We start from the raw sequence: 27,613 nt of genomic DNA on the forward strand, positions 1-27,613 counted from the left end.
AGAAACTCCATCCATCTTAATGAGACAGGGTTAAGAAAATAGCATCCTAGAATACACACAACGCAGGCTTTCCAGGCTGTTTGTTCACGTTAGGAAGTTGTTCGGAACTCCATCCCTGGTGCTGCTCAGAGATGGTCATGCGGTTTCCAAACCACAGGCTGCTTATGCTCTTGCAAATCATTGAGCATGAGAAAGTTAAATAAATAACTGGACGGGAGGCTCAAAAATTAATTATTAGAGGGAAGACAAATATCTGGCCTCCAAACAAACAAAACAACCACACAGCTAAATGCTAGTTCTCTTCACTGCTGAGCAGGTCAGGTTTGCACCGGGCAGGAGATGAAGAGGACGCTCGTGGCAGGGCTTCGAATCCTCACGGTGCCGGTGTGTGGTGCCGGTGTGCGGTGCCAGTGTCTGGTGCTGGTGTGCAGTGCTGGTGTGCGGTGCCGGGGTGTGGTGCCGGGGTGTGGTGCTGGTGTGCGGTGCTGGTGTGCGGTGCTGGTGAGTCAGTGCCTGGCAGGGGCAGCCGGTGCTCCCAGGGTGCTCCACCTTGTGTTCTGGACACCTGCACCAGAGCCACCCACACTGGGAAGAATCATAGAATCATAGAATGGTTAGAGTTGGAAGGGACCTTAAAGATTATCAAGTTCCAGCCCCCCTGCCCTGGGCAGGGACACCTCCACTAGAGCAGGTTGCTCAAAGCCCCATCCAGCCTGGCCTTAAACACTTCCAGGGTTGGGGCATCCACAGCTTCCCCGGGCAACCTCTTCCAGTGCCTCACCACCCTCACAGTAAAGAATTTCCTCCTAATATCTAATCTAAATCTCCCCTCTTCCAATTTAAAACCATAACCCCTTGTCCTGTCACTACACTTCCTGACAAAGAGTCCCTCTCCGGCTCTCCTGTAGGCTCCCTTCAGATACTGGAAGGCTGCTCTGAGGTCTCCCCGGAGCCTTCTCTTCTCCGGGCTGAACAACCCCAGCTCTCTCAGCCTGTCGTCGTTCGGGAGGTGCTCCACCATCTTTGTGCCCCTCCGCTGGACCCGTTCCAACAGGTCCATGTCCTTCCAAGGACATGTCCTTCCAAGAAGCTTCCATTTGGGAAAAGTCAGGGAAAAATGACAAACCCATATATTTTCTGGGTTTGGTCATGGAAGGTCCAAAGAACTCCCAGAAACCCCAGCCAGCGGCTTTCCTTCGAGGCCGAGAGACCCGGTGGTCTCTCGAAGCCCCTGGATAACTCATGTACTTGCCCGGTGATGGATGCGCCTGTTAAGGAGCCTGTGGTCCCCCTGGGGTTTGCTCTGCCTGGTCTGCAGGGCCGAAGGAAGAGCTGTGATGGGCTGGTCCCTCTGGGATTGCTGCTGATGCTGCAGGTCTCGGCTCCGGACAGGACCCCTCTGCCGGCAGCTGCTGCCCAGAGGCCACCTGCAGGGCAGATCTCGGGGACCTCTAGCGATTTCAGGGTGTAGTAGGTTGGTTCCTCAGACAGGGGATTGCCACAGAGCAGGAAGCGTGAGGAGTTGTTTCCCCGTGGTGGGCAGGTCTCCAGCTCCCCTCCTTCGGGGTCACCACCAAAGCAGCCAAGGGTCCCCGTGTGCCCAGTCACTGCGGGGCTGCTCCTGGGATGAGCCCCCATGGCATCGCCCCGGGGGTGTGATTTATAGCTCCCTGGTGACTTGCGGCCCTTCCCCAGGTTTCTCTGGCAACACGGAGGGGTTTGCACCCCCAGGGAGGTGCCTGCACACCTGGGCTCCCCGGCCACGTCTCCCTTTGTGGGGAAGGAATGACTCGCAGCGCATTTCCCGCGAGCAGCTCAGCTGCTGGCTGTTTTATTGAACGCCAGTGCTCGCTGCATGTTATTCAGGCGAACTTTATATACGGCACAGAGCCGCCCAGCAGCCTGCACCTGGTCCAGGGCAAAGCTGAGCCTCATAGCGAAGAATGTGCTGTAATGCAGCAAGTTATTACAGGATAAATATTTATAAGCCCCTGTAAATATTTGCCATCAGTTCCCTCCTGGGACTAGGGGCAGACGGTCAGAGTTTCGGCCGTGCTGAAGGCATTAGCTCTTGTAGTTCTTTATATGTTATCTCAGCTAGTAAACCTTTTGTTGATTGTGTTCAGTTATAGCATTTAATGGTGCTAATTTCACACTAACAGGAGACATCGGTTGGAATTGTTGCGTGCCTTGATCCCATTCCGGCCCTTGGTGTGAGCATGCCCTGCAGCGCAGGGGTGACGGGCACCGGGCTGGGGCGGCGGAGGGGGTCCCCAGCTGCGAAACCTCCCTGCGGGGCGAGGGAGGGCTCCTGGCTGCACCAGTGTCATTGGAACCTTGGAGATACCCGCTGAGAGCACCAGAGAACAAACACGGCAAAACCAACATCCTCCCGGGCGGGCTGACCCCACAGGGGCTATCGGCTCCCAGCTGCCCAGGGGGGCTCTAGTCTAAAGCAAATATCCCCCGGGGGTGTCCAGGAGCTGTCTTGCTGCAGGAGGTGACACAGTGGGGTCCCCGTGTAGGGACATGGGGGGTGGGCTGCCCCTGCCAGCTCTTTCTGTCCCCTCCTTGGCAGGGGCTTGGGCACCTGGGACCAGGCAACCCTGGCTCCGAGCTGGTGGTCCTCTTGTGGCCCCGCTTGGGGCAGGGATAGCGGGTGCCCGTGTCCGGCCGGTCCCAGCGCCCCCGTCACTGCTGCCCCTGCTGGGGCCGAGACGGGGCTCGGCAGCGGTGGGAAACCGGGGAAGAAATGCCAGGGCAGGCAAGGCCATGACTCCTCCATGCCCTCAAACGCGGCAGTAAAACAATGGGCCCTGGGCAATAGTGCTTGCCGGATTGTTGCTCGGGACTATTTGGGGGCTCCACTTTGCTGCTCATGCACGAAAGCCAGTCATTTGGCAAAAATCAGCTCAGTTAGCAGCCATTGTTCGTAAAGAGCCCGGGGCTGAATGGGCTCAGGGCTAATATATTCTATTATCCCACGCCTGCCGGTTTCCCCGGGGCAGCCTGGAGGGAAACGCACATTCCAGCGCCGGGCACCGGGGCAGGGCAGAGCGTGGCCCGTGGTCCTGCCTGGTGGGCAGCCAGGCTGGGGGGGCTGGGAGGGGCAGGAGGGCACCGCTGCGGATGGGAGAGGTGGGTGTCGGGGGCACATCAGCCTCCAGCCGTCCCTTCGAGGGGACGTGGTGGGGGGATGCGGCGCAGGGCAGCCATGGTGAGCAGGGGAGGGTGCGGTGGGGCCAGAGCGCGCGGGGCCACAGGCTGCGGGGCCGGACAATGGAGCCAGGAATAAGCGCGATTAATTGGGCTGGGCTTTTCAAAGGGCAGGAGAGGACGGAGGACAGCCGAAATCGTGCGTGTTGCAAAGCATCTTGTTATTCACTAAGAATATGCTAGCCTCTGTGAGAGAGGCAGCAATAAATGGCTATAAAGCGAAGTTAAACGCTGACATTAGAGACTGTGCAGGGATTTAAGAAGCAGTGGGCTACATAATTATGAATGGAAATGGCTGCACAGGCTTCACTCAGAAAAGTTAATGCCCAATTTGGAAGGGGTTTGTTGGAAGAGCAGCCCTTCTTGGGCAGCTGCTATTTAAGAGGACTTATACTGTGTATTAAGCAATTTCATGGTCTAGACCAGAGCTGTTGGCTTTTTTCTTATTTTTTTTTCTTTTTTTTTTTTTTTTTTGAAAGAAAAGATGGCTTTCTGGACAATTCTATTTCAGTTTACAATTCACTCCTAGATCCCTGTACAGGTGCTGCTGTGGTGAATGTGGGTATCAGAATCAGAAGAGAAGGGAGCCAGCAAAGACCTCCCCTTGGCTGAATCTGAGGATGGTCCATGCATTGAGCGTGGGTGGATTTAGCAGCCAGGGCTGCCCTGCAGCTCCCTCGCTGGGATGAAGGGCACTGATGGGTCAGCAGCCCTTCGAGCTCAGGGACTCTGTACGGTGTGTCAGGGCTGCAACCAGCCCAGTAACCAGTGAGGGATCCTCCGGGTTCGGGGTGGCCCCCATCTCTGGAGTGACCAAGACAGGACATTTACCCTGGTATGTGCCGAGCTGGGGATAACCAGAATCCTGACGGTCGTTTTATCTCAGTGTTACTGCTGTTGCCTTTGGAGAGATCCCCAGCTTTCGAACAAGAGTTTCCCAAGTCCCCGACTTCCCTGCCTGGCTATGGCGTTTCTCTCACACCTCTCAGCCAGGAATAGAAAGATTACAGCAATGCCAAGTAAAACACGCCCATTGCCGCTCTGAAAACGGAGAAGCTCTGAGACTTCCTCATGATCTTGCAGTAGAGAATGGAGAGTTACTAGCACGATTTGGTTCCGAGTGCCCCAGGGGAACAGGGACCACATTCCGGAGCAGAGGCTCATACCCGAGGATGTAACACTTGGGTGCAAATAAAGATTCTTGAGAGAAATTCATCCCAACAGCCCTCGAGCAGATCAGTGCCCTGTTCTCTACACCACGTCATAGCACGCCACTGGGACACCGCCGTATTTTCTACATTCTCAAAAATGAGATGTTTCACTGTTTCTAAATTGATTTTGGTAAAAGCAATTCTAGGCTGCCAGATTTTCCCAAGGGACGAGAAGTCTATTTTACAGCTGTTTCTTGGTGCAAACAGTGATCGGTGCTTTGCTCCTGAGCCCAAGCAGCAGGAGAGGGACTGCTCCATCCAATTGCCTCTTTCATTCAGCTCCTGGCACCTTACGGTGAAGATTTCTCTTGTTTACTGCTGAATTCTCCACTTCATTAGCGGCGCTAACTGGCTTCTCTCTTCCCTTGGCCCTCAGGTGAAAGTGGCTCTTTCACGCTTCCAGGCTGCAGAGCCTCTTCCATTTACCTCTCAATGAGGTGTAGTTCCTGTATTAAATAGCACAAGCTGTTTAAGCCAAAGGCAGCCGGGGTAACAGGAGCTTTGTGTGAATCCGGAGGGAGCTCAGGAGAGCTCCATCGGATGTGGACACAGGGGCACACGGGGGACAGAGCTGCTCGATGGCCAGACACTGGATGGCAGCTCTGTGGCAGGAAGCACCATGGGTCTGCTTTGCCCGTGCCCTCTTCTTGCGAGGTGAGGGACTGGCCCTGCTGCTGGGAAACAGTGGATGCACGGCTTCTGCTTCCCTGGCAGGGCTGGAGCCAGGTTTCCCAGGCGCAATATCTCTTTAAGAAACAGACCGACTCTTTCTCTCTCCTGGTTTTTGGGTTTTTTTTTTTGGTTTTTTTTTTTTTTTTTTTTTTTTTGCAAATACCATAGTTTTCGTTGGAATTTGTCCACAGGGAAATGAGGTCTGCACGCTCCAGTCCAGGTTCTCAGAAACATCTGCACCGTGGGCATGGCCGCTCAGGAGCGCCTGGGCCTCCCAGGGCTGCCCGGGGCGATCCCCGGCACGGCCCGGATTGCACACGGGGGAAGCAGTCCGGGGGTCTCCCGGTGCCCCCGCGGCCGCCCACAGCCCCTTCCAGGCCCCCGTCCGGGCAGGGCTCAGCCGCCCCGCTTCCTCTGCAGGTGGCGGGGGGGCGCGCCCGCTCCGCCGCCGGGGCGAACCGGGCTGCGCAGCGCCGTCGGGGCCGCGCCGGGCGCCGTCCCGCACCCCGCGGAGCCACAGCGGGAAGCGAGTGGCCGCCCGGGCCCCGGCCCCGACGGCGCCGCGACTCGGCCCCGCTCCGCCGGGACTCCGGGCCCGGGGTCTCGGCGGAGCGGGGCCGAGTCGCGGCGCCGTCGGGGCCGGGCCCCGGGCGGAGGGGGGCGGGACCGTGGGGGCCGGGGCGGGGCGGGATTGGCTGCCGGGGCGGCTGATTGACGGCGGCGGGCGAGCGCGCGGCGGGCGGCGCCGCTCTGATTGGCTGCCGGGGGCGCACAAACCCGCGGCGCGGCGCGGCGGGGCCAGAGCGGGGCCGGGGCCGGGGCCAGAGCGGGGCCGGGGCGGCGGCGGCGGCGAGGGTCGGGGAGGGGCGGGGCGGCTGCCGGCAGCGGGCACCGCGCAGTGCTGGGGGGGCCCCGGACAGGGCGCCGTCGGTGGGGCCGCGGGGAGAGCGCTCAGGGGGTGCCGCCGGCAGCGGGCGAGCGGCGGGGAGCGCCGTCGAGGCCGCCGTCGGCGGGCGCGGCGATGGGCAGCGTGCGGGGGCCCCGCGGGGCCGGCCTGCGGGCGCTGGTGTCGCTGGCCGCCGGGCTGCTGGCCTGCGGCGGGGCCAGCGAGTACGACTACGTCAGCTACCAGTCCGACCTGGGCCCCTACCCCGGCGGGCGCTTCTACGCCAAGCCCCACCAGTGCGTGGCCATCCCCGCCGACCTGCGGCTCTGCCACAGCGTGGGCTACGACAAGATGGTGCTGCCCAACCTGCTGGACCACGAGACCATGGCGGAGGTGAAGCACCAGGCCAGCAGCTGGGTGCCGCTGCTCAACAAGAACTGCCACATGGGCACCCAGGTCTTCCTCTGCTCCCTCTTTGCCCCCGTCTGCCTGGACCGGCCGGTCTACCCCTGCCGCTGGCTCTGTGAGGCCGTGCGTGACTCTTGCGAGCCCGTCATGCAGTTCTTTGGCTTCTTCTGGCCCGAGATGCTCAAGTGTGACCAGTTTCCCCAGGACGATGTCTGCATTGCCATGACGGCTCCCAACGCCACCGAGGTCTCCAGGCCCAAAGGTAAGGTGTCACCAGCACTCCAGCCCTGCTCCTGGCCCTTTCCTCTGAGCTGATGGGGCAGGCGTTAGCCCGGGAGGGTCTGCGTGGGGCTGAGGGGCGTCTCATGGTAGCAGGAGGCTCACCTGAGCTCTGCTTCTCAGCAGCAAAACTCCAGCCTCTGAGTGCTCTGTGAGCGCTCCTGTCCCGAGGAAGGCGGGACGCCCTGCCAGCTCCATCGCCGGGGGCACGGCGGGTGCGTGGCTGCTCTGACCCCACCGGGCTCCGGCCCCTGATGGACCAGGGCTTGACCTTCCATCCTCCAGGTCCTGCACTGCCCTGGCGGCAGCTTCTCTGCCAATCCCGACTCCTGCGGGGCCGCTCTTGGTGGCAACAGGACACGTGGTCCCCACGGCAGAAAGAGCTGCTTGACCAGAGTAAATGGTCACAGTAATCCTGGGGGGGTACCTCGCTTCCCGAGCCGTCCTGGGGGAGAACTGGGCAGCCGGGTGGAGATCCATCCCTGCCCTCCCAGGTGCTGGTGAGGGGGCAAGAGACTTGTCAAGGAACGACTGGGGAAAGTGGATGTGATTCTTGTTTGTTTTCATGATGTTTGGGAGGTCTCTTTGGTGCCGGACTGGCTTGTTTGTGTGAGTTGCAATGAGTCCAGCTTGTTGCAGAAAACTTTTTAAAAAAATAAATATCCTGGTGTCGCTTCGGCATCCTGCCTCGGAGCGCTTTGAAAGGGGGATATTTGTAGAGGGAGAAGGCAGTGGGCTGTAAAAGTGCAGCGCTTTCCTGTCTGGAGCCTCATTCCAAGGGATTCAGGGGGGACACGGTGAGGGCGCCCGGGAGGAGCCCCGGGACCGGGAGCCTTGCGTGGGGCTGAGCCACTGCCGTGGCTTCTGCGCTGCCTCCAGGGCTCGTCAGGAGGGACGGTCGCCCTTTGACATGGCCGCTCGCCCGCAGGTACCTTTGCAGACAAAGGCTTTACGTGGTGGGAGCCCTCGCCCAGCCTGCAGGGACTGCACAGCACTGTCCCGCTCATCCCAGCAGGGCTCGCACTTTGGGGAGCCCTTCAGTTACGGGGCAGGAGGGGAGAGTGTCCTGCAGCAGAGGGGTGACACCCTGAGGTGTCCCCAGGAGCCAGTGCAGGGCACGGGGGAGCGATGGCATGGGGGGACGGGGCAGTGGGGAGGGAGGACTGAGCTCGACACCCTCCGGAGCTGCACAGGGAGCTCTGCCACCCCTCGGCAGGGGTGCCTGGAGGCAGGTGGGGTGTGAAGCCTGTGCCCACCCCGGGGTGAGGTTTGGCTGCTCCCCCCGATGGCAGCACAGCCATGCTGCCTTCCTCGCCGCAGCTTGCGCTTTCTGATGCGATTGCTGGAGGAAGCTTTTTGTTTTCCAGGAAGGCTTGAAAATCATCTGTCCCATGTGAACCTAGACCCTTGGTCAAGACCGCAGCCGCGTCCTGTGCTGCGGGTACAAAGGCCGCTGTTATTCCCCAGGGACTTGCAGCCAAGCGTGCTCCTGGTGCAGCTGGGTCTGAGCCACTGCGGTAGAGCTGCCCCTTCCAAGGTCCGAGGCAGTTTGAGCTGTCTGCAGGTCATTCATTTTAGAGACATTAATGACCCAAGGCCTGGGAACAGTCTTCTAGATGAGCAGCGTCTGCTGAGTTTTCCCTTGTGCAGTTTAACAGCTCGCTTCCTGGTCACCTCTCAGACCTGTCCTGATGGCAGCGTTGGGCTGGGACATCACTGGTCTCTTTGGGTGCTGCCAACACGCCCGTCGGCACAGCATTGGGGCACCATGGTGTCCTTCACAGGCATCGCTAAAGGGGCTTTGTTACAGGGGATTACATCAGGTCCCGTTTGGGGTACAGAGAGGCCTCCTTCTGCACAAGCTTTAGGGTTTACGAACTTGTTCTTGGAGTGACCCGTAAATGGGAGCGGGGTGAGTATTGCCAGGAAGTATTGCAGCCACTTGGATAAACCGCTGTCTGCTAAATGGCTTTGCAAAACTTATGTTCCAAGCACTTTTGAACAAGCAGATTGTTTGCAAGGATGTTTACAGAAAGTTAGTTTTTAAAATTGTTGTCCAAATGTGAACTCTCTTCATCATTCAGTGGAAAAGGGAAAAAGTGGAAAAGTATAAGGTTCTTCACATTCCCTGGCTGCTTGGAAGTGTTTCAGGAAGAAACCCTTGCACGTGCCGTAGCTGAGCCCCGGCAGTTCCAGAGGTGTCGGGCCGAGCTCTCTGTGCCCATCACGCCGGCGGGGCACTGCTCCGTGAGGGGACGAGCGATCTTGCTAGAAATCGCTTCTTCAAGGTGCAGAGGGCAGCCCCCCCGGGGCTCTGCCCTGGGTGAGCCAGCTTTCGGGCTGCAGCAGAGGGATCTGGCGTGTGTTCTCCAGGAGTGACCTTTGGAGGGTGAAGCTCCACGAGCCACATATGCCGTGTGCTGGGACGCTCTTGTGTCCAGCTTAGGGTGGACAGAGCAGATTTAAAGTTAATTTAAGTTAATTAAACTTAAGTGGCTGCTGCTGTAACGTGAACTGACGCAGCCAGGTCTCCTGCTCGCGTGGTCCAGGTGGGATCTGTGTAAGGTGGCAGCGATGGCAGGGCTGGACCCAGCGCTTGATCCTGGTGCAGACGAGGGGTGCCCCTGGCCGAGCGCGATGGTGCCGCAGCCATTCGGCCCCCGTCCCGCTGCCGGGTCCTCCCCTTCGCCTGGGGCTCTGCCCACGGAGACCCACAGTCCGTGTTTGTCCCGGAGCCCCTTCGGTCTCGGGCCCTGGGGTGTGTTTCCTGTTGATTCAAAGAGGGTCAGGACCCAGCAGTGTCCCCCCTTTTCTCTGGGCACTAATAAGAACGAGCCCTTTCAGTATTTTTCCCCATTAACACCTCGAAATTGGAATTTGTTTCTGCCTCTCAAAGAGCTGACCTGCTGAATTCCTTTCTCCTTAAGCAGGAGGCGGTAAAGCCTTCAGGCCCACAGGATGCATCAGGGGAGTTGCAGATTAATATAGCATTACACATTCCTTCTCCTGCCCCTGGAGTAAGCTGGCTCTAAAGCCAGGCGGTAGAAAATGGTCAGCAGGGACAGAGCGAGCTGGAAGCAGGCGGAGGTTGTGCTTGGAGTGGAGCTGTCGACGGCAGGAGATGGACTGGGAGGGCGGGCAGTTTTGGGATACTGTGGCTCCACGGAACAGCATTTTTGCTGGGGCGCAGAGCTGTGCAGGAGCTGGTCGAACCCCTGACATTCATGTTCCTGACCTTGGTGTGATGGGGTGTCCCATAGGAGAGGAGCATTTCCTATCCTCTCGGCACAGGACAGTGTCCCCTGGCGGCCCTGCAGGCACGTCTGGGGTGGGGATGGAGGATGCTCCCCACATGTGGGGCTGCTCAGGTGCCTGTGGCCACTCACCAGGCCATGGGGGTCCCGGCACAGGGTGGCAGTGGCCTGTGGGGGCTTTACCCTGGCAGGCGAGGCTGCTGCTGTCGCTGCACTGGGCGGTGGGCAGTGCTTGCCCTGCCCAGGACATCATGGAGCTGCAGGGAACTGTCTTCTCCGTGGCGAGAGGCGCGTTGGCGGGACACGCCTGCAGTGCGGTGGGCAGGCGTGTGCCGTGTCGCCGGTGGGAGGGATGGCTACTGGCGGGGGTCCCTGCCGGGGAGGGGTCCCTGCCACCTTGGGTGTGCCAGAGCCTTCCCAGGGGCTGCTGCAGCACAGCTAAAACAGAGTCTGGGTTTTCACCAGGGAACGATGAGTCCTATTTTCCATTTTTGGGGCTTTTTCCCTTTGGTTGCCTGGAAAGCTCAGGAGGTAGACGCAGCGGTGGCTGCCACGTTGTTTGTCTGGCCTGTGTAGCTTGGCCAGTCTCCTCCTGTGCACTTGGGCTGCTGAGGCACATGGAAGGCTTTGCCCGCTGGGGTGTGCAGAGATGAGGGATGGCAGGTACCCCCTCCTGTCCCCGAGGGTGGTCCCCAGCACAGTAACCAACTCTTGGTACCGCAGCAGGGACAGACCGCTGGGCTGTCACCCTCCTGCCAGCATCCCCTCTCCCTCAACATGAGCTCATTAAATGCGCAGCCTGGATGGAAATATTCTGACTGCTGATTTTAAAAATAAAGCACTGGGGATGTCATCGTGTCCCCAAAGGCTCCTGTCGGTGTCACTCTAAGTTAATGCAGTAGAAGTGGCAATTGCACATTAGGGTTTCGGAAGAGGGAGTCAGGCAGGTGATGGGGGCTCTCACGGGTACCAAGGGACCAGGAGTGGGGCTGTGAAGGCATCTGCTGGGTGCTGCGAAGGTCGCCATGACTGGCACATTGGGGTGATGGGAGGGCCAATTGCTCTGCATGTGTGATTAATAAAGACGTGGTGCCTGACCCCAGGAATTAGCGTTTGGCAGAGAACAGGTTTAGGGGAACGAGAGGGGAAGAACAAGCCACGGAAATCAAAAGTCTCGCCTGAAACCCCATGGGGCGTCTGTGGCTGAGGAGACTTGACTCTGTGGTGGGTGCGGGTCGAGGCCGTGCCTCCCTCGCCAGCCGTTCTGGCTCTGCACCCCTCTCTCTGGGACACCCCTCTGTTTTTTCTGTTCCCAACGCTGTGGGTTTTGCTGGCCAGGCTGAGGGCTGGAAGGGGCGAGAGCTCCGTCTGCACGCAGGGACCGGCAGATGTTCTGCTGCAGCGCCATCCCCGAGAATAACTCCCTTGTGTGGGAAAGAGCCCTCCGTCCTGCTGGACCAGGAACAGAAGCAGCATCTCCCAGCTCAATAAATTCATCCGCCAGTAGCACAAATCTGCGTCTGTGCTGCTGGGTGGTCTCTGCTCCGGCTGGAGACGGGAACCTGGAAACAGATTTTTATTCTCTGGGTGAAGTGAGCTTTCCTCCCAGGATGGATCCCAATGAAATGTTCTGGTCTGGCATTTCCCAAGAGGAGGATGTTGGCTGGCGAGCAGAGCTGGCTCTCCTCCGCTGGGGCCACGAGCTGTCCCACAGGGTGTAGCTGGGCCGAAAACAAAAAAGAGTTATGTTTGCTCTTGGGGTCATGCTGGAGGGTCTTTTGGAGGGGAACAGCACACGCGAGAGGTGTGTGGGTCCCTCAGCAAGCAGTGTGCTCTGGGCAGGGTGGGATGGAGGCAGGCGAGGGGCTTGCCACGTGATGCCCAGGCAGCCTGTGAGGTGGTCCCCAGCACCGAGGGGGACCCTGCGCCGAGCTGGGCTGTGACCCCCTGCCCGGCTCCGGTGCAGCCCCTGGGCACTGTCCTCCTGCCATGCCGGGTTTGGCCACTGCGTGCCTGCCTTGGCTCGCCATGGGGAGGGAGCATCCGTGGGCTGCGGGCCATGCCCTGCGGCAAGCGGCTGCCCTCAGCTGAGTGCCTGGCGCTGGAAACCCCTCTCCTTGCCAGCCCTATCCTCCCGCTCTTGGCAGCTGCCTGCCCCTGCCCGTGCCGGCCTTGGGGCCACCGGCAGCGCTGGCAGGAGGCCACTTGTGGCCATCGCTGCCCTGTGATCTGCTGGATGGCTCCTGACCCCCGGCAGGGTGTTGTCCCTGGGGGCTGGGACCCCGTGGCAGGGTGCCTGGCGTGTGTCCCCTTCGAGGGCGGCCGGCTCCACGGTGGTCCTTGAGCTGGCTCCTCACCACCTCTTCTCTCCTCTTGCCAGGAACGACCGTGTGTCCCCCTTGTGACAACGAGATGAAGTCGGAGGCCATCGTGGAGCACCTGTGTGCCAGCGAGTTTGGTAAGGAGGGGTGCTGGGGGTATGGGGGACTCTCCTGGAGTCACCACAGCTCCTGTGTGGGCCAGCTCCTGGACCGCTGCGTTTCCCATCCCACCCTGAGAGCTGTGTGGCCAGCTGTGTGGACGGTGTGGCCACATCGCCCGCGGGCCTTCCCCAAGGCTGGGCCTCTAGATGTCAGTGTCGGCGCGCGGAGGTGGGTGGTGGGACGGGATGTGTCTGGCTCCTGATGCCGAGCGTGACCGGCGGCCGTGCCCGTGCCCCCCCATCACCCCGGCCATGGCGTGGTGGCCCTGAGTGTCTCTGCTGCCCTGCCTGCTGAAACGCCGTGGGATGGGGCCCAAGCGCGGGATCCACCGAAGCGGCCGTGCTCCGGGGCCCCGCTGCTGCCACCAGCCCCAGCTGCCAGCAGAACCAGACGGTGTCAGTCTGGTGATGGGGCAGAAGTGGCAGTGCCTGTTCTTTGGTGATCTCAAGGGCGTTTGCAACTCAACCCTGGTGTTCCTTCCCATGCTTGTCTTGCGTGGGTCCCTTCACGGGGTACGCTTCTCCAGGGACAGATGGCTCCAGTGTGGGTTCCCCCGCTGGGCCCCTGCTCCAGCAAAGGCCCTCCACAGGGTCACAGCCTCCTTCGGGCATCCCTCTGCTCTGGCGTGGGGTCCTCCATGGGCCGCAGGGAGATCTTGGCTCCACCATGGACCTACACGGGATGGAGGGGGATCTCTGCTCCACCATGGACCTCCATGGGCTGCAGGGGAGTCTGCTCCGGTGCCTGGAGCACCTCCTGCCCTCCCTCCTCACTGACCCTGGGGTCTGCAGGGCTGTTCCTCTCACAAACTCTCACTTCTCTCTCCGGCTGCATTTGCTGTTTCCAATTGCAGGAATGATGTGTAGGATGGGCCCTTATTCTGGTTGCAATCATGCAGGAGCAAACCAGCTTCTTCCTTCCCCTAGACTGTTTGTACCGCTGGGTTTCTTTTTAGTAAAGTTATGCTGCTCTTGTCAAGTCCAGGTGTAAAAACCCAAAGCCAGCCCTTGTCTAGCTGGGGCCAAGCAGTGAGCTTAAATAATGCAGAGCTACTTGAAAGCTGTGTCCTAAATATATTATGACTGAGTGAGTGAGTCAGACAATCATAGGTAAACAGACCTTCATTTAGAGAAAGAGTATCACAGGGAAAAATATTAGCTTTCTCAGATCAAACCCAGAATTAACTGGTTTTGACATCCTTGCTGGTGTATGTAACTTTCCCGGAAGGTTATTAAAGGCATATTGAACAAGGTGTGCATTCCTCGGGGATTAGCACTTGAATGTGCCCTGTGCCAGAGCGCGCTATGCAAACCCAAACCTGCTCTGCATGCCGGCATATTACCCTTTCTGCTGGAAATGAATTCTCCACTCTCCTGCAGATTTGGAATGCAAAAAGTCCTAAGTTCAGTGCAGACGTTTTCTAACAGGGAAAAGCATCAACAGGAACACCCCTGTAATAGTTTCCCAGGAATGTGCGTGCTTCCAGCCGGGTCGGGTAAGGGGGGTACCGATCCTGCGCAGAGCCTGGCCAGGGAGCGGGATGCGCTGTTCCCCCGGCTGTTGGGCTGAGTGCTCAGCGGTGGGTGAGACGGAGAACTCCGAGCTGTGTCCCGCACAGGCGTGAGATGACGCATGGGACCTGACTCTGCCCCACTGCATCCATGGGGAGAGACTGCAGAGACCTTCCCAGCCCTTGGGGAGGGAGTGAGTGGCTCTGGGACCAACACCCCTGGTTGGGGCAGGGGGTTTGTGCCCGGGTCTGCGGTGACAGAGGCATCACTCCGGTCCAGGGGCTTTGGGCTTGGGGACCTCTATCCTGGAGGGGCACTGGCCGGGTGGCAGCGGCGGCTCCGTTGCCAGCAGGTCACTGTGATCCCTGTCACCTCCCCGGGGGCGTGCGAGGAGCAAGCCGAGATGGTGTCCTGCTGGAGGGCAAGCACTGGGAAGGGAAACACGAGTTTAACCGCATGGTTGTCATCAGTCTGCCACTAAATATCCCCCCCCATGCTCTGGGGCAGTTACACAACAGGGAGCAGAGGTCAAGCCAGAAGCATTCACGGCCTCGGTGGAGTGGCTTGAGACACTGACTTGCCCACAGGGTAAGTTGGTTATTGGGAAATTTTGTGGTGACAGCATCCAGAGGATGGAAATATTTCTTGGAAGGCGGCTCCTGGGGCAGGGTTGCGGTGAGTGGGCAGAGAGCGTTACCCTGCACTCGAGAGCAGGGAAGAGATGGGATACGGGTCCTACCTGTGCCCTGCAAGGGAGAGTGGAGCAGAGCTCCCGGAGGTGTCCCAGGGGATGGAGAGGAGCCAGTGGAGGAGGCCTCGGCTGCAGGAAGTTTTCTCAAAGCACAGTGCATGGTCCTCGGATCTTTGTTTAGTCTTGGGGATTACTGTCATGGGGTGATTTCTCAAAGAGAGCTGTTTATCTGGCACTAAAATAAACTCCTGGCCCTTCAGGCTGAGGTTTCTCATGCACATCCACCAAGGTAAACACTGGCAGCTGACAGGTTACAGACCCTCATCAAAGCTGGGCTGCTACGGTAAATGTTTAAACGAACGTGTGCTGCGCAGGGCGGCTGTCGGTGGGTCCCACACCGATGCAGTGATGTTCCTGCGGGTTTCACTTGCGCCCCAGTGGCTGGGTACAGACAAGACGCGAGGAGCACCGTGCCCATTCCCGGTGGATGGGAGCAGGGCTGCGGGAGCGTGGAGCAGGGGGTGTCAGTGGGGCATCAGTGGGGCAGGGACCCTTACCCCAGGGCACAGAACAGTGTGGGGACTGGGCCAGGTATGCGTGAGCTGATGCACTTTGGGTTTTGGTGCGTCTCAGGCATGCGGGGGGATGGATGGGTGGGTGGATGGATGGATGGGTGGGTGGATGATGAAGTGCAAGATCTCCCTCCGGTGCCCCCGCAGCCGCCTCCCCCAGCCCCCCGGGGCTGCAGCCAGGGTTTGTTCCTCACCCCTCGCGCCGGCGGGGCTGGCCCTGGAGTTCATTCCTCTCTCTGTTTCTCTTGGTGATTTTATTTATTGTTTCTGCCCTTTCTCTGGGGTCTGAGGGGATCCTGCTGAAGGGGCTCTCTGCGCTGGAGACTGCAGTACAATCAATACATGCTGTTTATTTTTTCCCGTGACTGACAGCTCCTTGCCTGCAGCCTTCTCCTGTTACAGCCCTAATGTGTCTTCTGGCAGGTTTCCTCCTCCTGAGTGATTTCTAAAGGAAGGAGCAATGAGGCCGAAGGAACAGCAGAGCTTTCCCTTCTCTCACGTTCCCTTCCCTGCCCCTGAGGTGCTGGCGTGGGGCCCCTGCCTGTGCAGGCAGGAGAGCAGCAGAGATGGCATCCCGGTACCAGGCTCCTACCTGCTCAAAAAGAGGGTTTTTAGGTGCCTGCGGGGCACAGCCATGGTGGTGGCACAGTGAGCGGGGGCTCCCCTGGTGCAGCACAGTCCTCGGGGACACGGGGCACGCGCCTGAGCCTGGTGCTGGTGTCAGAGGGTGCTTTGCTCTCAGGGGACACTCATGGTGCTCCCAGTTTGCCTGGGGGACTGGGTTTCCTCTTCCCCCTCGCTGGGAGTGGGACTGGAAAGCTGGAGCTGTAGGGACATGGATAAGAATTGTTCCGGGTTGTGCTTTGTCGGGCTGGACCCCGACCAGCTCCGTGGGGCCTTTGCTGCGCTTGGAGCTGCTGCTGCCAAGAGTAATTTCACTCCAAGTGAGCAAACACTTTCATACACCCTGTTTCATATTAGCAGAAATAAAAGAAGACATTTTTATATCTCCAGCGCTCCCTACTCTCTCTGCATTAGAGATAGCAGAGCTGTGCTGCCATCTGATAGGAGCCGTTTGTGGTTGGGGCCAAATTCCTGGCTTGGTGTAAGGGGTGCCTCCCCCCAGGGCCGGGTCTGACCCTCTGCTGACGGGCACTGCAGCTGGGGATGGGGCAGCTGAGCATCCAGAGCCACCACGGTCCCTCCCGCGTGTCCGCCCTGGGCATCCTGGTGTCGGAGCAGCCAAGAGGGAAGCGCAAGATGGCTTGGGGACAAGGAGAGGAGGACCTGGGAGGGGATGAGGATGCCCGTGCTGGCCTTCTCTCCCTACTCCGATGGTCGCTGGTGGGGTGGTCCTGCTGGATGGTGCCCTGGGAGAAGGCAGGGCTGGTAGATGCTGTGGTGTTGTGTTGGGAGCAAGGACGCTGGGGGAAAGTGGGTTGTATCTGATTCTGGTGCTGGCAGCTCCCTGTGGCAGTGGGCAAGGACTGGTGGCAGGGTCGGTGCCCGTGCTGGGCTTCTGGCACCGGCTCTCCTGGCCGGCAAAGCACTGGCGAGTGGTTCGTGCCTGGGCAGACATCAGCTTCTTGACAGCGGGGCTGAGGAAGGGCACGTGTGGGCTTAGCACCCGGGAGGATTTCTGCTGCTGTAAACACAACGTGGCCGAGAGCTGCCGAGTCCCAAATTAAATCCTGAAATCTGCCTTTGTTGTGTTTTGTTTTTTCCCTCCCAGCGTGACTAATGCTTTCACTTCTGTGTTTTCTGGGAAGAGCCTTTGAAGTGGGTGGCTGGACGCTGGCTTGTGCTAGGGGTCTCTGGCCAGGACTTGCCTGCGAGGAGACGCGCCAACTGCGCTGGCAGGGAGGGTGTTTTGGGACCAGGTATGGCACACAAGGAGAACCTCTCCTCTCAGTCCCCCCTGCCCGAGCACCATCAGCTGCATGGCCCAGGGCACTGCTGGAGGGGAGAGGGTCCTGCTTGGCCAGTCCCTGTCCCCGTCCCTGCGAGCATGGATGTCCCAGGGGGGTGTGCAGCATCCCTGGGGATGCTGCTCCCCTGGCACCGTGCTGTGCCGGATCCGGTGTGGTGTCTCGGCACGCTGGCGATGTTGCAAGCAGAGTGGAGACAATGCCTGGCTGGAAAGGGCTTTCCTGGTTTTATGTGTGGTCCTGGCTGTAGCCAGCCACCAGCTGGCCACCAGTGCTCCTGGGGCGGCAGAGAACGGGCTCCTCTGCCATCACATCTCCTGGTGTGGCCGGGACTTGGCCCTGTTCCCGTTGGTGCTCCTGTTGACAGGGAAGCTCGTGGTCTCTCGGCAGCCCCCGAGGCTCCGTCTGCCTGTGGGTGCTGGCAGGGAAGGGAGCGAGAGCCTTTCCCTGTGAGCGCCTCAGCCAGCATCCTCGGAAACAGGGTGGAGGCTTCGATTAACAGAAGCTTGGGTTGAAGAAGAAGGTGTTGAGTGCGTTAGGTGAGGAGATGTGACTGCAGTTTAGTGAGGGTTTGGTAAGAGGTTGTGCTGGAACCTGTGAGTGTCACCTGAGAGCCAAGAGGAAGATGTACTTCCCCGTGGTGACACCGAGCCATGGCAGTGTGTCCCCACACTGTAGGTCAATGCCATGGTGGTGCCGGGGCTGTCTGGGGCTGGGGAGGCTGCCGTGAAAACCCCCCAGGTCTCTTCCCGGGGTCAGCTCCCCCCTGGCAGCGACGGCTCAAGATCAGTCTGTGCCGGTGAGCGCATCCTGGGGTCTTGAGGGCAATTTTGTCTCCTCTCCCGCCAGGCGCTGAGATGGATTTGGTGTGGCACGGGGAGGGCAGAAAGGCCAGGGCTCCCAGGGAGGAGGCAGTTTGCTTTGGCAGCCCCTTCGATCCTGGAGCCAAGACTCAACCTGTCCGGCTCGAGCCGTTCCCGGCAGCAGGGATGGAGGGGTTCCCAGGGCCGGGGGGATGCCGGGAGGACTGCAGCCGCTGTGAGTCGCTCGATGGCCCCCCCAAGAAACTAGTCCTTCCTGCCCGGGCGTCTCACCTGGAAAGCGGGTCTGAGCTTAAGGAGGGTGGTCCCAGCAGGGGAGCAGGGGGACGCTGGAGACCAGGTCACTGGCAGATAGGTGAAAGCTGAGCAGTGATTGTAATTACTTTTTTTTTCCCTTTGCTCATGTGAGGGCTCCGTCCGCAGCAAGGCACCAGCACCCGGTCCTTCAGGCTGCCCTGTAGGGACGGGAGCTGCTCCCCCAGCACAGGGCTACCAGGCCCTCTTTGTCTGATATTTGGAGCAGAACAGCACCTCTGCCGGCTGCCAGATCGTTTTCTTCCTCCAGCAACAAGGATCTAAACTTGCAGCGATCACAGCAAAGCAATTTGCAAACGAGTCGTTTTGAAAAAGTCTCTTATTACTGGTGTTATGCCATTCCTCCTGCACTGGCAACCACCAGGCTTAGTGCAAGAGTTCAAAGTCAGAGCGGATAAAGAAATTGAGGTTTATATTGAGGGATGCTGCTGCTGCTGCCTGATTAATGTCATGGAGCTTAGAGCTGCCTGAAAACTACTTGCTCCATTTTCCAGATTTGTTGCAAATTGATCTGGTTCAGCGTCTTTAGCTCCTTAAAGCTCGTGTCTCTTTAGCTTCTTAAACATCTTGAATTTGGAAAACAGATGGAATGAAAATTTCACTTAGGTTTCCAGTCCTGGATTACTTTCTTGTACAGTAACAGTATAACGCGACTGAGCTCTTGGCAAACACAGCAGGCGTTTCTGGCACAGGGGCAGATAAATACCGTTACTGCCGCTGCCAGCGCAGGGGCTGGGAGCACCAGGGGAACGCGGAGACTCTGCTGCCGTCGCGGGTTGTCATCGGGCGGGCTGTCCTGCTGCCATTCGTGTCTGGAATGGTGAGTGGAACTGCCCTCCAGAAAGCAATGTGTGCTCGTTGCTACAAGTTCCAGCAGAGCAAGACTTCAAGGAACGATGCTGCGGGGACCCGTCTCCCTGCCAGAGCCAGAGGCTTCTGCATGCCGACTGCTGCAGGCAAATGGGAAGGGACAGCAGACAATTAATCACCTATCCCAGCACTATTTATCTGCAGCTCTGAAGTAAACTCCCAAATGATGGAAATATGTTAGTAATTTTTGGCCATATGTGCTTTTCCCCAAAAATGAGGCAGAGCCAAATGGCACAGAAGTGATACTTTAATGTACAACACATTTTCATCATTTTTCCCATGTATACTAAATTCCTTTTCATGGTCGTGGCAAAGGAACGTTAACTTTTTTTTAATTTGGGTTGCGATTAACTCGGGGAAAATGCTGAACCCAAAGAGGAAAATATTTTTCTGTGGAAGTTGTATGGGATTAACTCCGCTCTTCCAGGGAAGGTGCAGGCGCGTGGCAGCTCTGTGCGGGTCCCCTCAACGTGGCTGTTTGCCAGGGGCTTCTAGCTCTGTGCTCCGTGCTGGGAAACTTGTTCACGGGAAGCTGGGGCCAGGAGTGACCACAAACAAATGCTTGAGAAGCCGTGTTGACCTTTCAAATGGCCCTTTCAAGAGCCTCTCCATGGGTCTAGAGCAAGGAAGTCACCTTGTTTGCCCAGCTAAGGTTTTGCTAGCCAAGAGCGTGTTGCCGGCCAGACCAGTCTCCCTCAAATGAAAAGCGGCTGGTGCTTCGCTGGGGGAAGGCGAACAGAGATGTTGGTGTTTCACCTCCGTGTTCTCCCGGGCGCGGGGATGGCTCCTCTTCAGGCGCGAGAGGTTTGGTGTCGCGGTCACGGGGTGACGGTGCCGAGAGGGAGCGGGGCTGTTTTCTGGGGGTCTGCAGCTGGGCAGGGGCTGCTGCGTCCTGGGGTGGGAGCGACGGTGCCCCCAGCCTTGCTCAGCAAAGGCTTTGTGCCAGCGAAGGCTGCTCAGGAGTCCTTTTGTTTTCCCCCTCTCCCTGGCTTGTCTTTCAGCTCTTAAGATGACCATAAAGGAAGTGAAGAAGGAGAATGGGGACAAGATGATCGTCCCGCGGAAGAGGAAGGCGCTGAAGCTGGGGCCCATCCGGAAGAAGAACCTGAAGAAGCTGGTGCTGTTCCTGAAGAACGGGGCCGACTGCCCCTGCCATCAGCTGGACAACCTCGGCCACTACTTCCTCATCATGGGCCGTCAGGTGAAGACCCAGTACCTGCTGACGGCCATCTACAAGTGGGACAAGAAGAACAAAGAGTTCAAGAAGTTCATGAAGAAGATGAAGTCTCCCGACTGCCCGACGTTTCCGTCCGTCTTCAAGTGATGCGGTGGGCGGCGGGAGAGCCGCCGCCTGGACCTCGCGCAGCCCGGCACGGCAGCTCGGCCTCGCTCCTCAGCTATGGGGATGCGGAGCCCTCCTGCTCCTCCTTGTGCTCCTCGGAGCTCCCCTCGCTGACCCCAGCCCTCCCACCTCCCCGCTGCTGGCATTTTCCTGCTCGCCCGGGCGTGCAAGGGTGACACGCGTGCACCAAATGGTTGCTGAGGTCACTCGTGATTTACGTCTGCAATATCCAAAGAGCTATTGCTGTACGGATTGTACATTCATTTAAATAGCATCTATCAGGTACAGAGGGCAAGCGGAGGGGTGTGAAGTGATGTCAAGAGATCACACGGTTGCAGAAAGGACCCTTGTGACCATGTTACTCCCGTCTTTGTGGCTGCAGGATCACCCTAAACTAATTCCTGTTTGAGCCAGAACCGGCCAGTTAGAAAAACATCCCATCCTCACAATAAAAGTTAATAAACAAGTAGTGGAGAACCCGTTACCTCCTCTGATAAAACCTCCTAATAGCTAATTGCCCTCACTGTAAAAAAATCCCACTGTAGCCTAAACCTGCTTAGTTTAAGCCTTAACCCTGGGGTCCTCGTGGTACCTTGATCGGCTGGATCGGGGAGCCCCCCCCTTGCCAGCATGTCCTGTAACGTGTCACTGGGATGCCTGCCTGGCCCCTGCGAGCCGAGCTGGCCGAGCCCTCCGAGCCGGGGATCACGCTGCTGCTCCTGCTCTGGCCTCCCGGTCCCCGTGGCCCTATTGGGCGGGATGGAGTGGCCCCCGGCCTCACACAGTCCCCAGCCACTGCGGCATCCTGCGGAGCATCCCCAGCCACCACTTCCCGTTCCCGTGGGGCCGGCGCTGCTTCTGCCCAGACACCTGGTTCAGTTTTGGCCACGAGGAAATGCGTCCCGTTTGCCGGCCAGCCCGGCAGCCTGGGGCGCCCTGTTGGGGAGAGCTCACCACCAGCTCCTCCAGCGTGTGACACTCCCCAACTTCACCGGTGATATTTTTATAGTTTCTTCAGGCTGCTGGCAAAATACCAGACTGCAGAAGGCTGAGAACTGGTCCCGATGGAGCGCCGCGGGAAGTGCATCATCTCCATCTTTCCCTCTTTGCTGTCGCTGGGGGACCTATCAGTTTCCAGGTTTTTCTCTGTTTGATGTGTGACAGCTTGGCTTTGTATCATTCTGGGCTTTTTTTTCCTTAATCAAAATGTCATGTTAGCGTGAGGTCAAATAGTTTATGAAAGACAAAGACTATTGCATCCAAATGATTACATTTATTGACCAAGCTGAAATTCATTATTCCATTAATTGGACAAGTTCTCTTTTCCATAGACCCATATTGGTCCACGTTAATTATACTCTCCTGCTTCCATTCAGTGCTCTCATCAATCATGATTACTCCGAGAGAATGAATATCTTGTGATCTGAGATAATCCTGTTGTACTGCAGTTAAGTGAAATAACAAATCCTCATTTTTGAGGTTTAAACCAACCCCACTCAAAGCTGGTAAATTAATTATTTTTTAGCTTGGGAGTGCTGCTTATTCCCCACGTGGGGACAGAGCCGTGGACTTGGTTGTAGAAGAATTGTGTGAAGAAGCCGAGCACACTGAAGAGTGATGTGTCACAGCAAACAGAGAGAGGGATTTAGGACGTGAACTCTGTAGAAAGTCCCACTAGGTTGTCTTAGGCCACCATTTGTAGTAGTGTTGTTTCTTTGATGCAAAATTAATCATTGTAGATAATGTGCTTTATCAGTGAATTAAAGAAATAAATAAACCATAGGCTTTAACGTCGCAGATGGATGAGGTGAAGCTGGGGAGGGCTGACAGACCAGCCCCGTCAGGAGCAGGTCGTGGCGCAGCCGGTCCCCGTGGGGCTGAAGGGCTGGTGACCACGGAGCAGCCGCAGCGACGGTGCTCGGCGGAGCCCTGCGGGGACTGGGACAGGATGCCGCCCGGGTCCCCCTCATGGCCGGGGGGCAGCACGGGAGGAATTGCTTCTGCGTCAGAGAGAGATGCTCAAACATTTAATTGGGCTGGGTTTCCATGCCCAGGCTGCTGGTGGGTGTCCTGTTGGCCACCTCTGGAAACCTGCTGGGTAACGGGCTCTTGATTTACTGTTTGAAAAATGCATATTTCAGCAGGAAGCATCAAGTCAAAGAGCAAACCAGTTCGCATGTGCTTAGAGCCACTTGCAGCCCTTGGCAGCCTTCGCAGCTCAGAAAGCCTGATTTTTCCACTGGTGGGTCTGGAGCCCGAGAGCCTGGATCCGGAGTGAGGCGAAGGGGACAGGGCAGGGTTTCCCGTTGCTGCGGCACAGGCCATGGAACCGTGTCCCCGAGTTCATTAATACCCCTGGTGCTTTGTTCTGCACGAGTAGCTCAGTTCTGCGACGTCCTGCGAGGGCTGCGTGGTCCTTCAGCCTGCGTCCCGAGGGTGAGGAACTCCCACGCCTCGGAGCTACCCCTGGGGAGAACAAATTATCACTGCGATTGCCTACTTAAAGCATAGTGTGTGTGTGTGTGTGTGACTAGCTGCTCCGTCAGTTACTTCCAACACCCCTCTGACTCTGCATGTTTGTCCTTGAAAAGCCCATTGGAGCAGACTGGCACATTGTACTTCAGACACGGTATTTTGGACATTTCCATGTGTCTGGGAGGTAATTTTACCCTTCTCTCACCAAACTGCTCTGTGGTCGGTGCTGCGTGGATCCCATGGGGAGGTCGGCTGGTTGTCACTCCGCTTCCCTCCTGACCTCTTGGTATGTGGAGGCTTTCGATAAAAATAACAGCACTAAAAGAAATGCCTTGGATGTCACATCATGTTGTAAGCAGTTAAGGTATCTTTACATTTTGTTTTATTTTAGATAGTCACTTTAGAAAAGTGTGGCAGGTGAGAGGGGACTGTTCCTGTTTGGAAGTTTAGAGAAAGAAAATGTAAAAACCAGTGAAAATCACAGCAGAGAACAGCCTTCTCTGGGCAGCAAACAAAAGCCTGGGGCAAAATCTGGCAGTTCCTGTGTTCACAAGAGTCCGTGGACCCAGGGTGATGGACCGTGCCTGGGGGCACCCCCCCCCCGCAGCCGCTGCCTGAGCCTCCTGCCGTCCTGAGCCCCGAGAGCGTCCCACCGGCATGTCCCGAGAGCTGCGACCTGGCACGGGGAAGGGAAGGTGCTTCTCACGGGCCAAGCCTCAACGCCCCCGTGAGCCATCCTTGCTGCGGGAGCTGAGACCAGGAGGCTCTGTCCTGCGGAGCATCCTCCACTGATGGGGCTCCCCAGGAGGTCTGGGGGTGTGAGGGCTGTGTGGGGCGGGTTGTGTGGGACTGGGGTCGGGAGGTAGCTGCACACCCTCACCCAAAGGCTGTCTTGAAACAAGGTGGGTAGTGAGTAAAGGGCAGCGGTGTGCCGAAACGCTGTGGGGCTTGGCATTTTGATTTACTTTTTGGGAAAGTGCTTGGCTCCCGGGCTTCTGGGGAAGTGCTGCTAAGCAGGACCCATGTGTGGGAGGAGGTAAGAGAGGCAGGGGCAGGAGGGCAGCGAGGGCCGGGGTTCCTGTGGGTGAGGAACAGCCCTGTGTCCCCAGCACCCCCTGTCTGTACAGGTGCACACCAGTGGGTACCGGGAGGAAAGGGGCGGGGGGGCTGGTATGTGCTTGGCAGAGATCTGCTCTGGTGTGAGGACTTTGCTGGGCTCACTTACCTCAGGGGTGGGAGAACAGCTCAAGCTACTTGCAACCTATTGCTTGAAGGCCAAACACTGACAATATAATCGTGACGGAGCGCACAGAAGCGCACGGCCCTGGTAAGGATCGCTGCTCAGCGCAGGAACAGGCACAGGAGCGGAGCGAGGAGACCTTGCTGCCTGTGGGAACCTCCTGCCCGAGCCCAGGCCTGGAGAGACAGAGCACGGCAGCTTTTCTCACGATGAAGAAATCTGTACTTGATTGTTTTACTTTGTTTTAAACTTGTGGTTGATATAAACACATTATGGCTTCTGTCTTCTCTCTTCTATGATTGGAACAAGAAACCCCTCAATAAAATGCCTTTTTTCTTTGAAAGTTTTTTACTATTGCCTTTTCCATATCGATTGCATTACTCATTCCATGTGGTGCTGACATCCCAGGGCCCCAGCGCATTGTCTCCTTGTGAGACACAGCATCTCGCCACCGCTGCTGACAAGGGGTGATGTAAAAGTTTAAATCTTAGATCCACGGTGTTGGAGGCAGAAAAATCTAATGTCAAATTACTGCTGCTGGATTACAGTATTTTGTCCATACAGTTGTTCCCCACTAAATATCCCTGTTGTACACCAAGTAGCGGAAGCTCATTTTAGCTTGCACCGAAGTGGAGAAAGGGGAGCAGTGAACCCCTCGTAGCAAACAGTGTTTCTACAGGGATCACCTCCCCCTTACCTCCTCAAGAGTTGTCCATGGCTGAAGCTGGTCACAGGGAGAGCAGATGCGCTGCCTGGGATCCTCTTGCCCTCTTGGACCAGCCTGTTCTGCCTTCAGCCCCCAGGTTGTTCTGATCAAAGTAATTTACCCACCCACCAGGTGAGGAATGGCCAAGTGGTGCAAACACATCCCAGCTCTGGGTGGGAGGTTTGATTGCTTGGGGGAACCAGTAAGTTCCCCCCTGTCTGCAGCACTTTGGGCCAGGGGCATTGGCTGTGGCAGCACTGGCATCACGAGCAGGTAGGGTTGGTGCTCTCCTTCTCCCAGTCCAGGGATGGTGTCTGGGGTGGTTTGGAAGTTGGGGTGAAGGCTGGCTCTTTGCTTTCCTGCTGGGTCTGCTGTAGCACAAACCAAAGCACGACCATCAGGTGGGTTTAAGGGACACAGGGAGCCAGTCAATGTGTTCACTGAAAATGTACAAACTCGGTTCCTTTACGAGCTTCTAGTATCATCTGTCTAGAAAAGGGAACTGGCAATTATGGCAGTGCTTTTAGATCATGTAAAAAGTGAGACTCATGGTTGACCATTGCATGTGAGTGTATTTGCTGTCCTTATATTTATTGTCTGCTGAAATGTCTACTGAAACCTGAAATCTGGTGAGTGTAGGTTCCAGGGAAAGCACCTGAGAGATTGGAGTCGTGCTTGTGCAGGGTTGTACAGAGGAGCAAACGGACATTTACTGAAATATGAAAGCTGGAGAGGCTGCTTAAACCAGAAACTGGGTGTCTGCTGGCTTAGTGTCCTCCAGGAGCAGAAAAACTGGTGTTTGTGCAGTTCGTGGGTGCATTTTACACTATAAATAGCTCAAATACTGATTGTTGTAATGAGTTCTAGTTTAAGTTACAAGCATTTGCTTAAGTGTTCAGTCTAAACTAAGACATGCTTTGTTTTGCTGGGAGACAACCTCCAGTTTTGCCTCGGTGGGGGCTGTGGGGTGTTCTGAGGGATGGGAATGCGGTGTCTGTGGGATGTGATGCTCCCGCTGTATTGTCTCCCCCCATAGAAAACTGCTTCTGACTTGGGGGGAGGCTGCAGCAGTGGTTCTGGGAGGACGAGGACACTTGGGTTTCCTAGTAGCCTGGGCTTGTCTGAAGTATTAATCTTGCATAAAATATCATCCTTTTGTGACTCAACTTATCCTTCCAATAATGTTTATCTTGTTTGCTCCAGCATTCCTTCTGTTGAGTACAGCCTGTTAATTGAGTTTCTGGCCTCCGGTTCGTAGTTAAGCTATAAACAACAGAGTTTTCTTTCATGCTATACCAAAGTCATCTTCCATCCCTCAATTAATTTTTTACTTTGCTGGCAGCCCGCATTCTGCTGTGACCCCTGCTGGGAAACACGAGGCTGGAAAGAGCAGTTGAGCAATTGGGGAGGGTTTCTCCTGGAGAAGAGCAGATACCAGCCTGGTGTGTCTGATGTGGGGTTCCGTTCGTATCGTGCAGGAGGAGGGGGTGGCGTGCCCCAGCTCCTCCGGGCACCCGGGGACAGTGTCTGGAAGGCAAGGTGTCCCTTCCAGCCGGCTGGTCCCTCCGGGCAGGGCCGAGCAGTAGCTCCCATCGCAGCCCCCTGCCCATGGGGGTCCCCCGCCGGTGCTGCAAACTGCCGACTCTCCCTTTCCACGCTCCTGACCGAGGATCTAACGACCCCCAGGAGTGGCAGGAGCTCCTGCAGATCATTACACAAACAGGGAAGATGTCTATGCTCTAATATGGAGATAAACTCCTGCAAAGAAAGGGGTGTTTTTCCGTGTGTGGCCATGCGAAGCACTGGCCACGAGAGATGTACAGAGCAGGAGCAGGGAGTTGTACGGTCCAGAGATGATGAACAGAGCAGGAAGCGGGAGAGAAATGGTTCCTTTCCTTTCAGACATTTATGTGGAAAAAAGATCCATCAAGAAAGGATGGACGCAAAGGTCCCACCTCTGGGTGGGGTGGTGAGGGGCTGCCGGGTGAGCAGGGAGGTCTCTTCTGAAATGTTCTCCAAAGCTGCAGGGAAACGCTACTTTCCCTCCCCAGCCCCAGGAGCGTGGCAGAGAAAATGCCCCACTGTGTTTCAGTGGCTGCTCCTCGCTTTCTCTCTGAATCATGTTGGGTGACCCTTAAAAATGATGTGCACACATGTGTAATTAAAGCCAACCTCTGGCCTGATCTGTCTTTGGAAACTGTTGTTCCCTGACGCAGAGGCTCTTTTTTCCGTCCCAGCCAAGTCCCGCACATGCTGCGGTGGCGCCGACACAGAGAGATCAAGTAGGGGGAAAAGTCTTCCAGCATCTTTAGCAAGTGCTTTTAAAATCTGTTTTGTGAGGGAACGGACATTTTTTTATTACTGTTTCTTCCCCAGCTAATCCCATCTGAGCCCCTGAGCGTGCTGCCTGTTGGCAAGGCTGCTCCCTTTTGATGGTCCATAGGTGTCCGAGTCACGCTCGAGTGTCCCTCTTGGCCAGGGTTTGGGGCTGGGACTCTGCCCTGTGTGGATCCTCGCCTGCGTCCCAGGGACCCATGTGTGGGGTCTGGGGGCTCTGTAGCCCATGGATTCCCTAAGCAGAGCCATGTCCCGGGGGGAGTGGGGGGGAGGGAATGCAGATCAACCTGCCAGGGTGGCCGGCTGCTCCGTGGAAGCCTCCCAGCCTCTGGAAAAAGAGGGCTTTGTTTCAAGACCTTCCCGGTGGAGGCTGGAATCCCGGCTGGACCGGCATCC

The 27,613-nt window shown here is 57.4% G+C and overlaps 1 protein-coding gene across 1 annotated transcript; it reads left to right on the top strand.

Moving 5' to 3' along the window:
• Window positions 1–6,120: 6,120 nt before the first annotated feature.
• SFRP1 (secreted frizzled related protein 1) lies at window positions 6,121–20,441 on the top strand. Its single transcript, XM_074164247.1, has 3 exons — window positions 6,121–6,655; window positions 12,307–12,384; window positions 20,119–20,441. Exons 1-3 carry the CDS (start codon window positions 6,121–6,123, stop codon window positions 20,439–20,441), a joined length of 936 nt encoding a protein of 311 aa, XP_074020348.1.
• Window positions 20,442–27,613: the final 7,172 nt, after the last annotated feature.

This window comes from Numenius arquata, chromosome 26, assembly GCF_964106895.1.
Source record: "Numenius arquata chromosome 26, bNumArq3.hap1.1, whole genome shotgun sequence".
NCBI lineage: Eukaryota > Metazoa > Chordata > Aves > Charadriiformes > Scolopacidae > Numenius > Numenius arquata.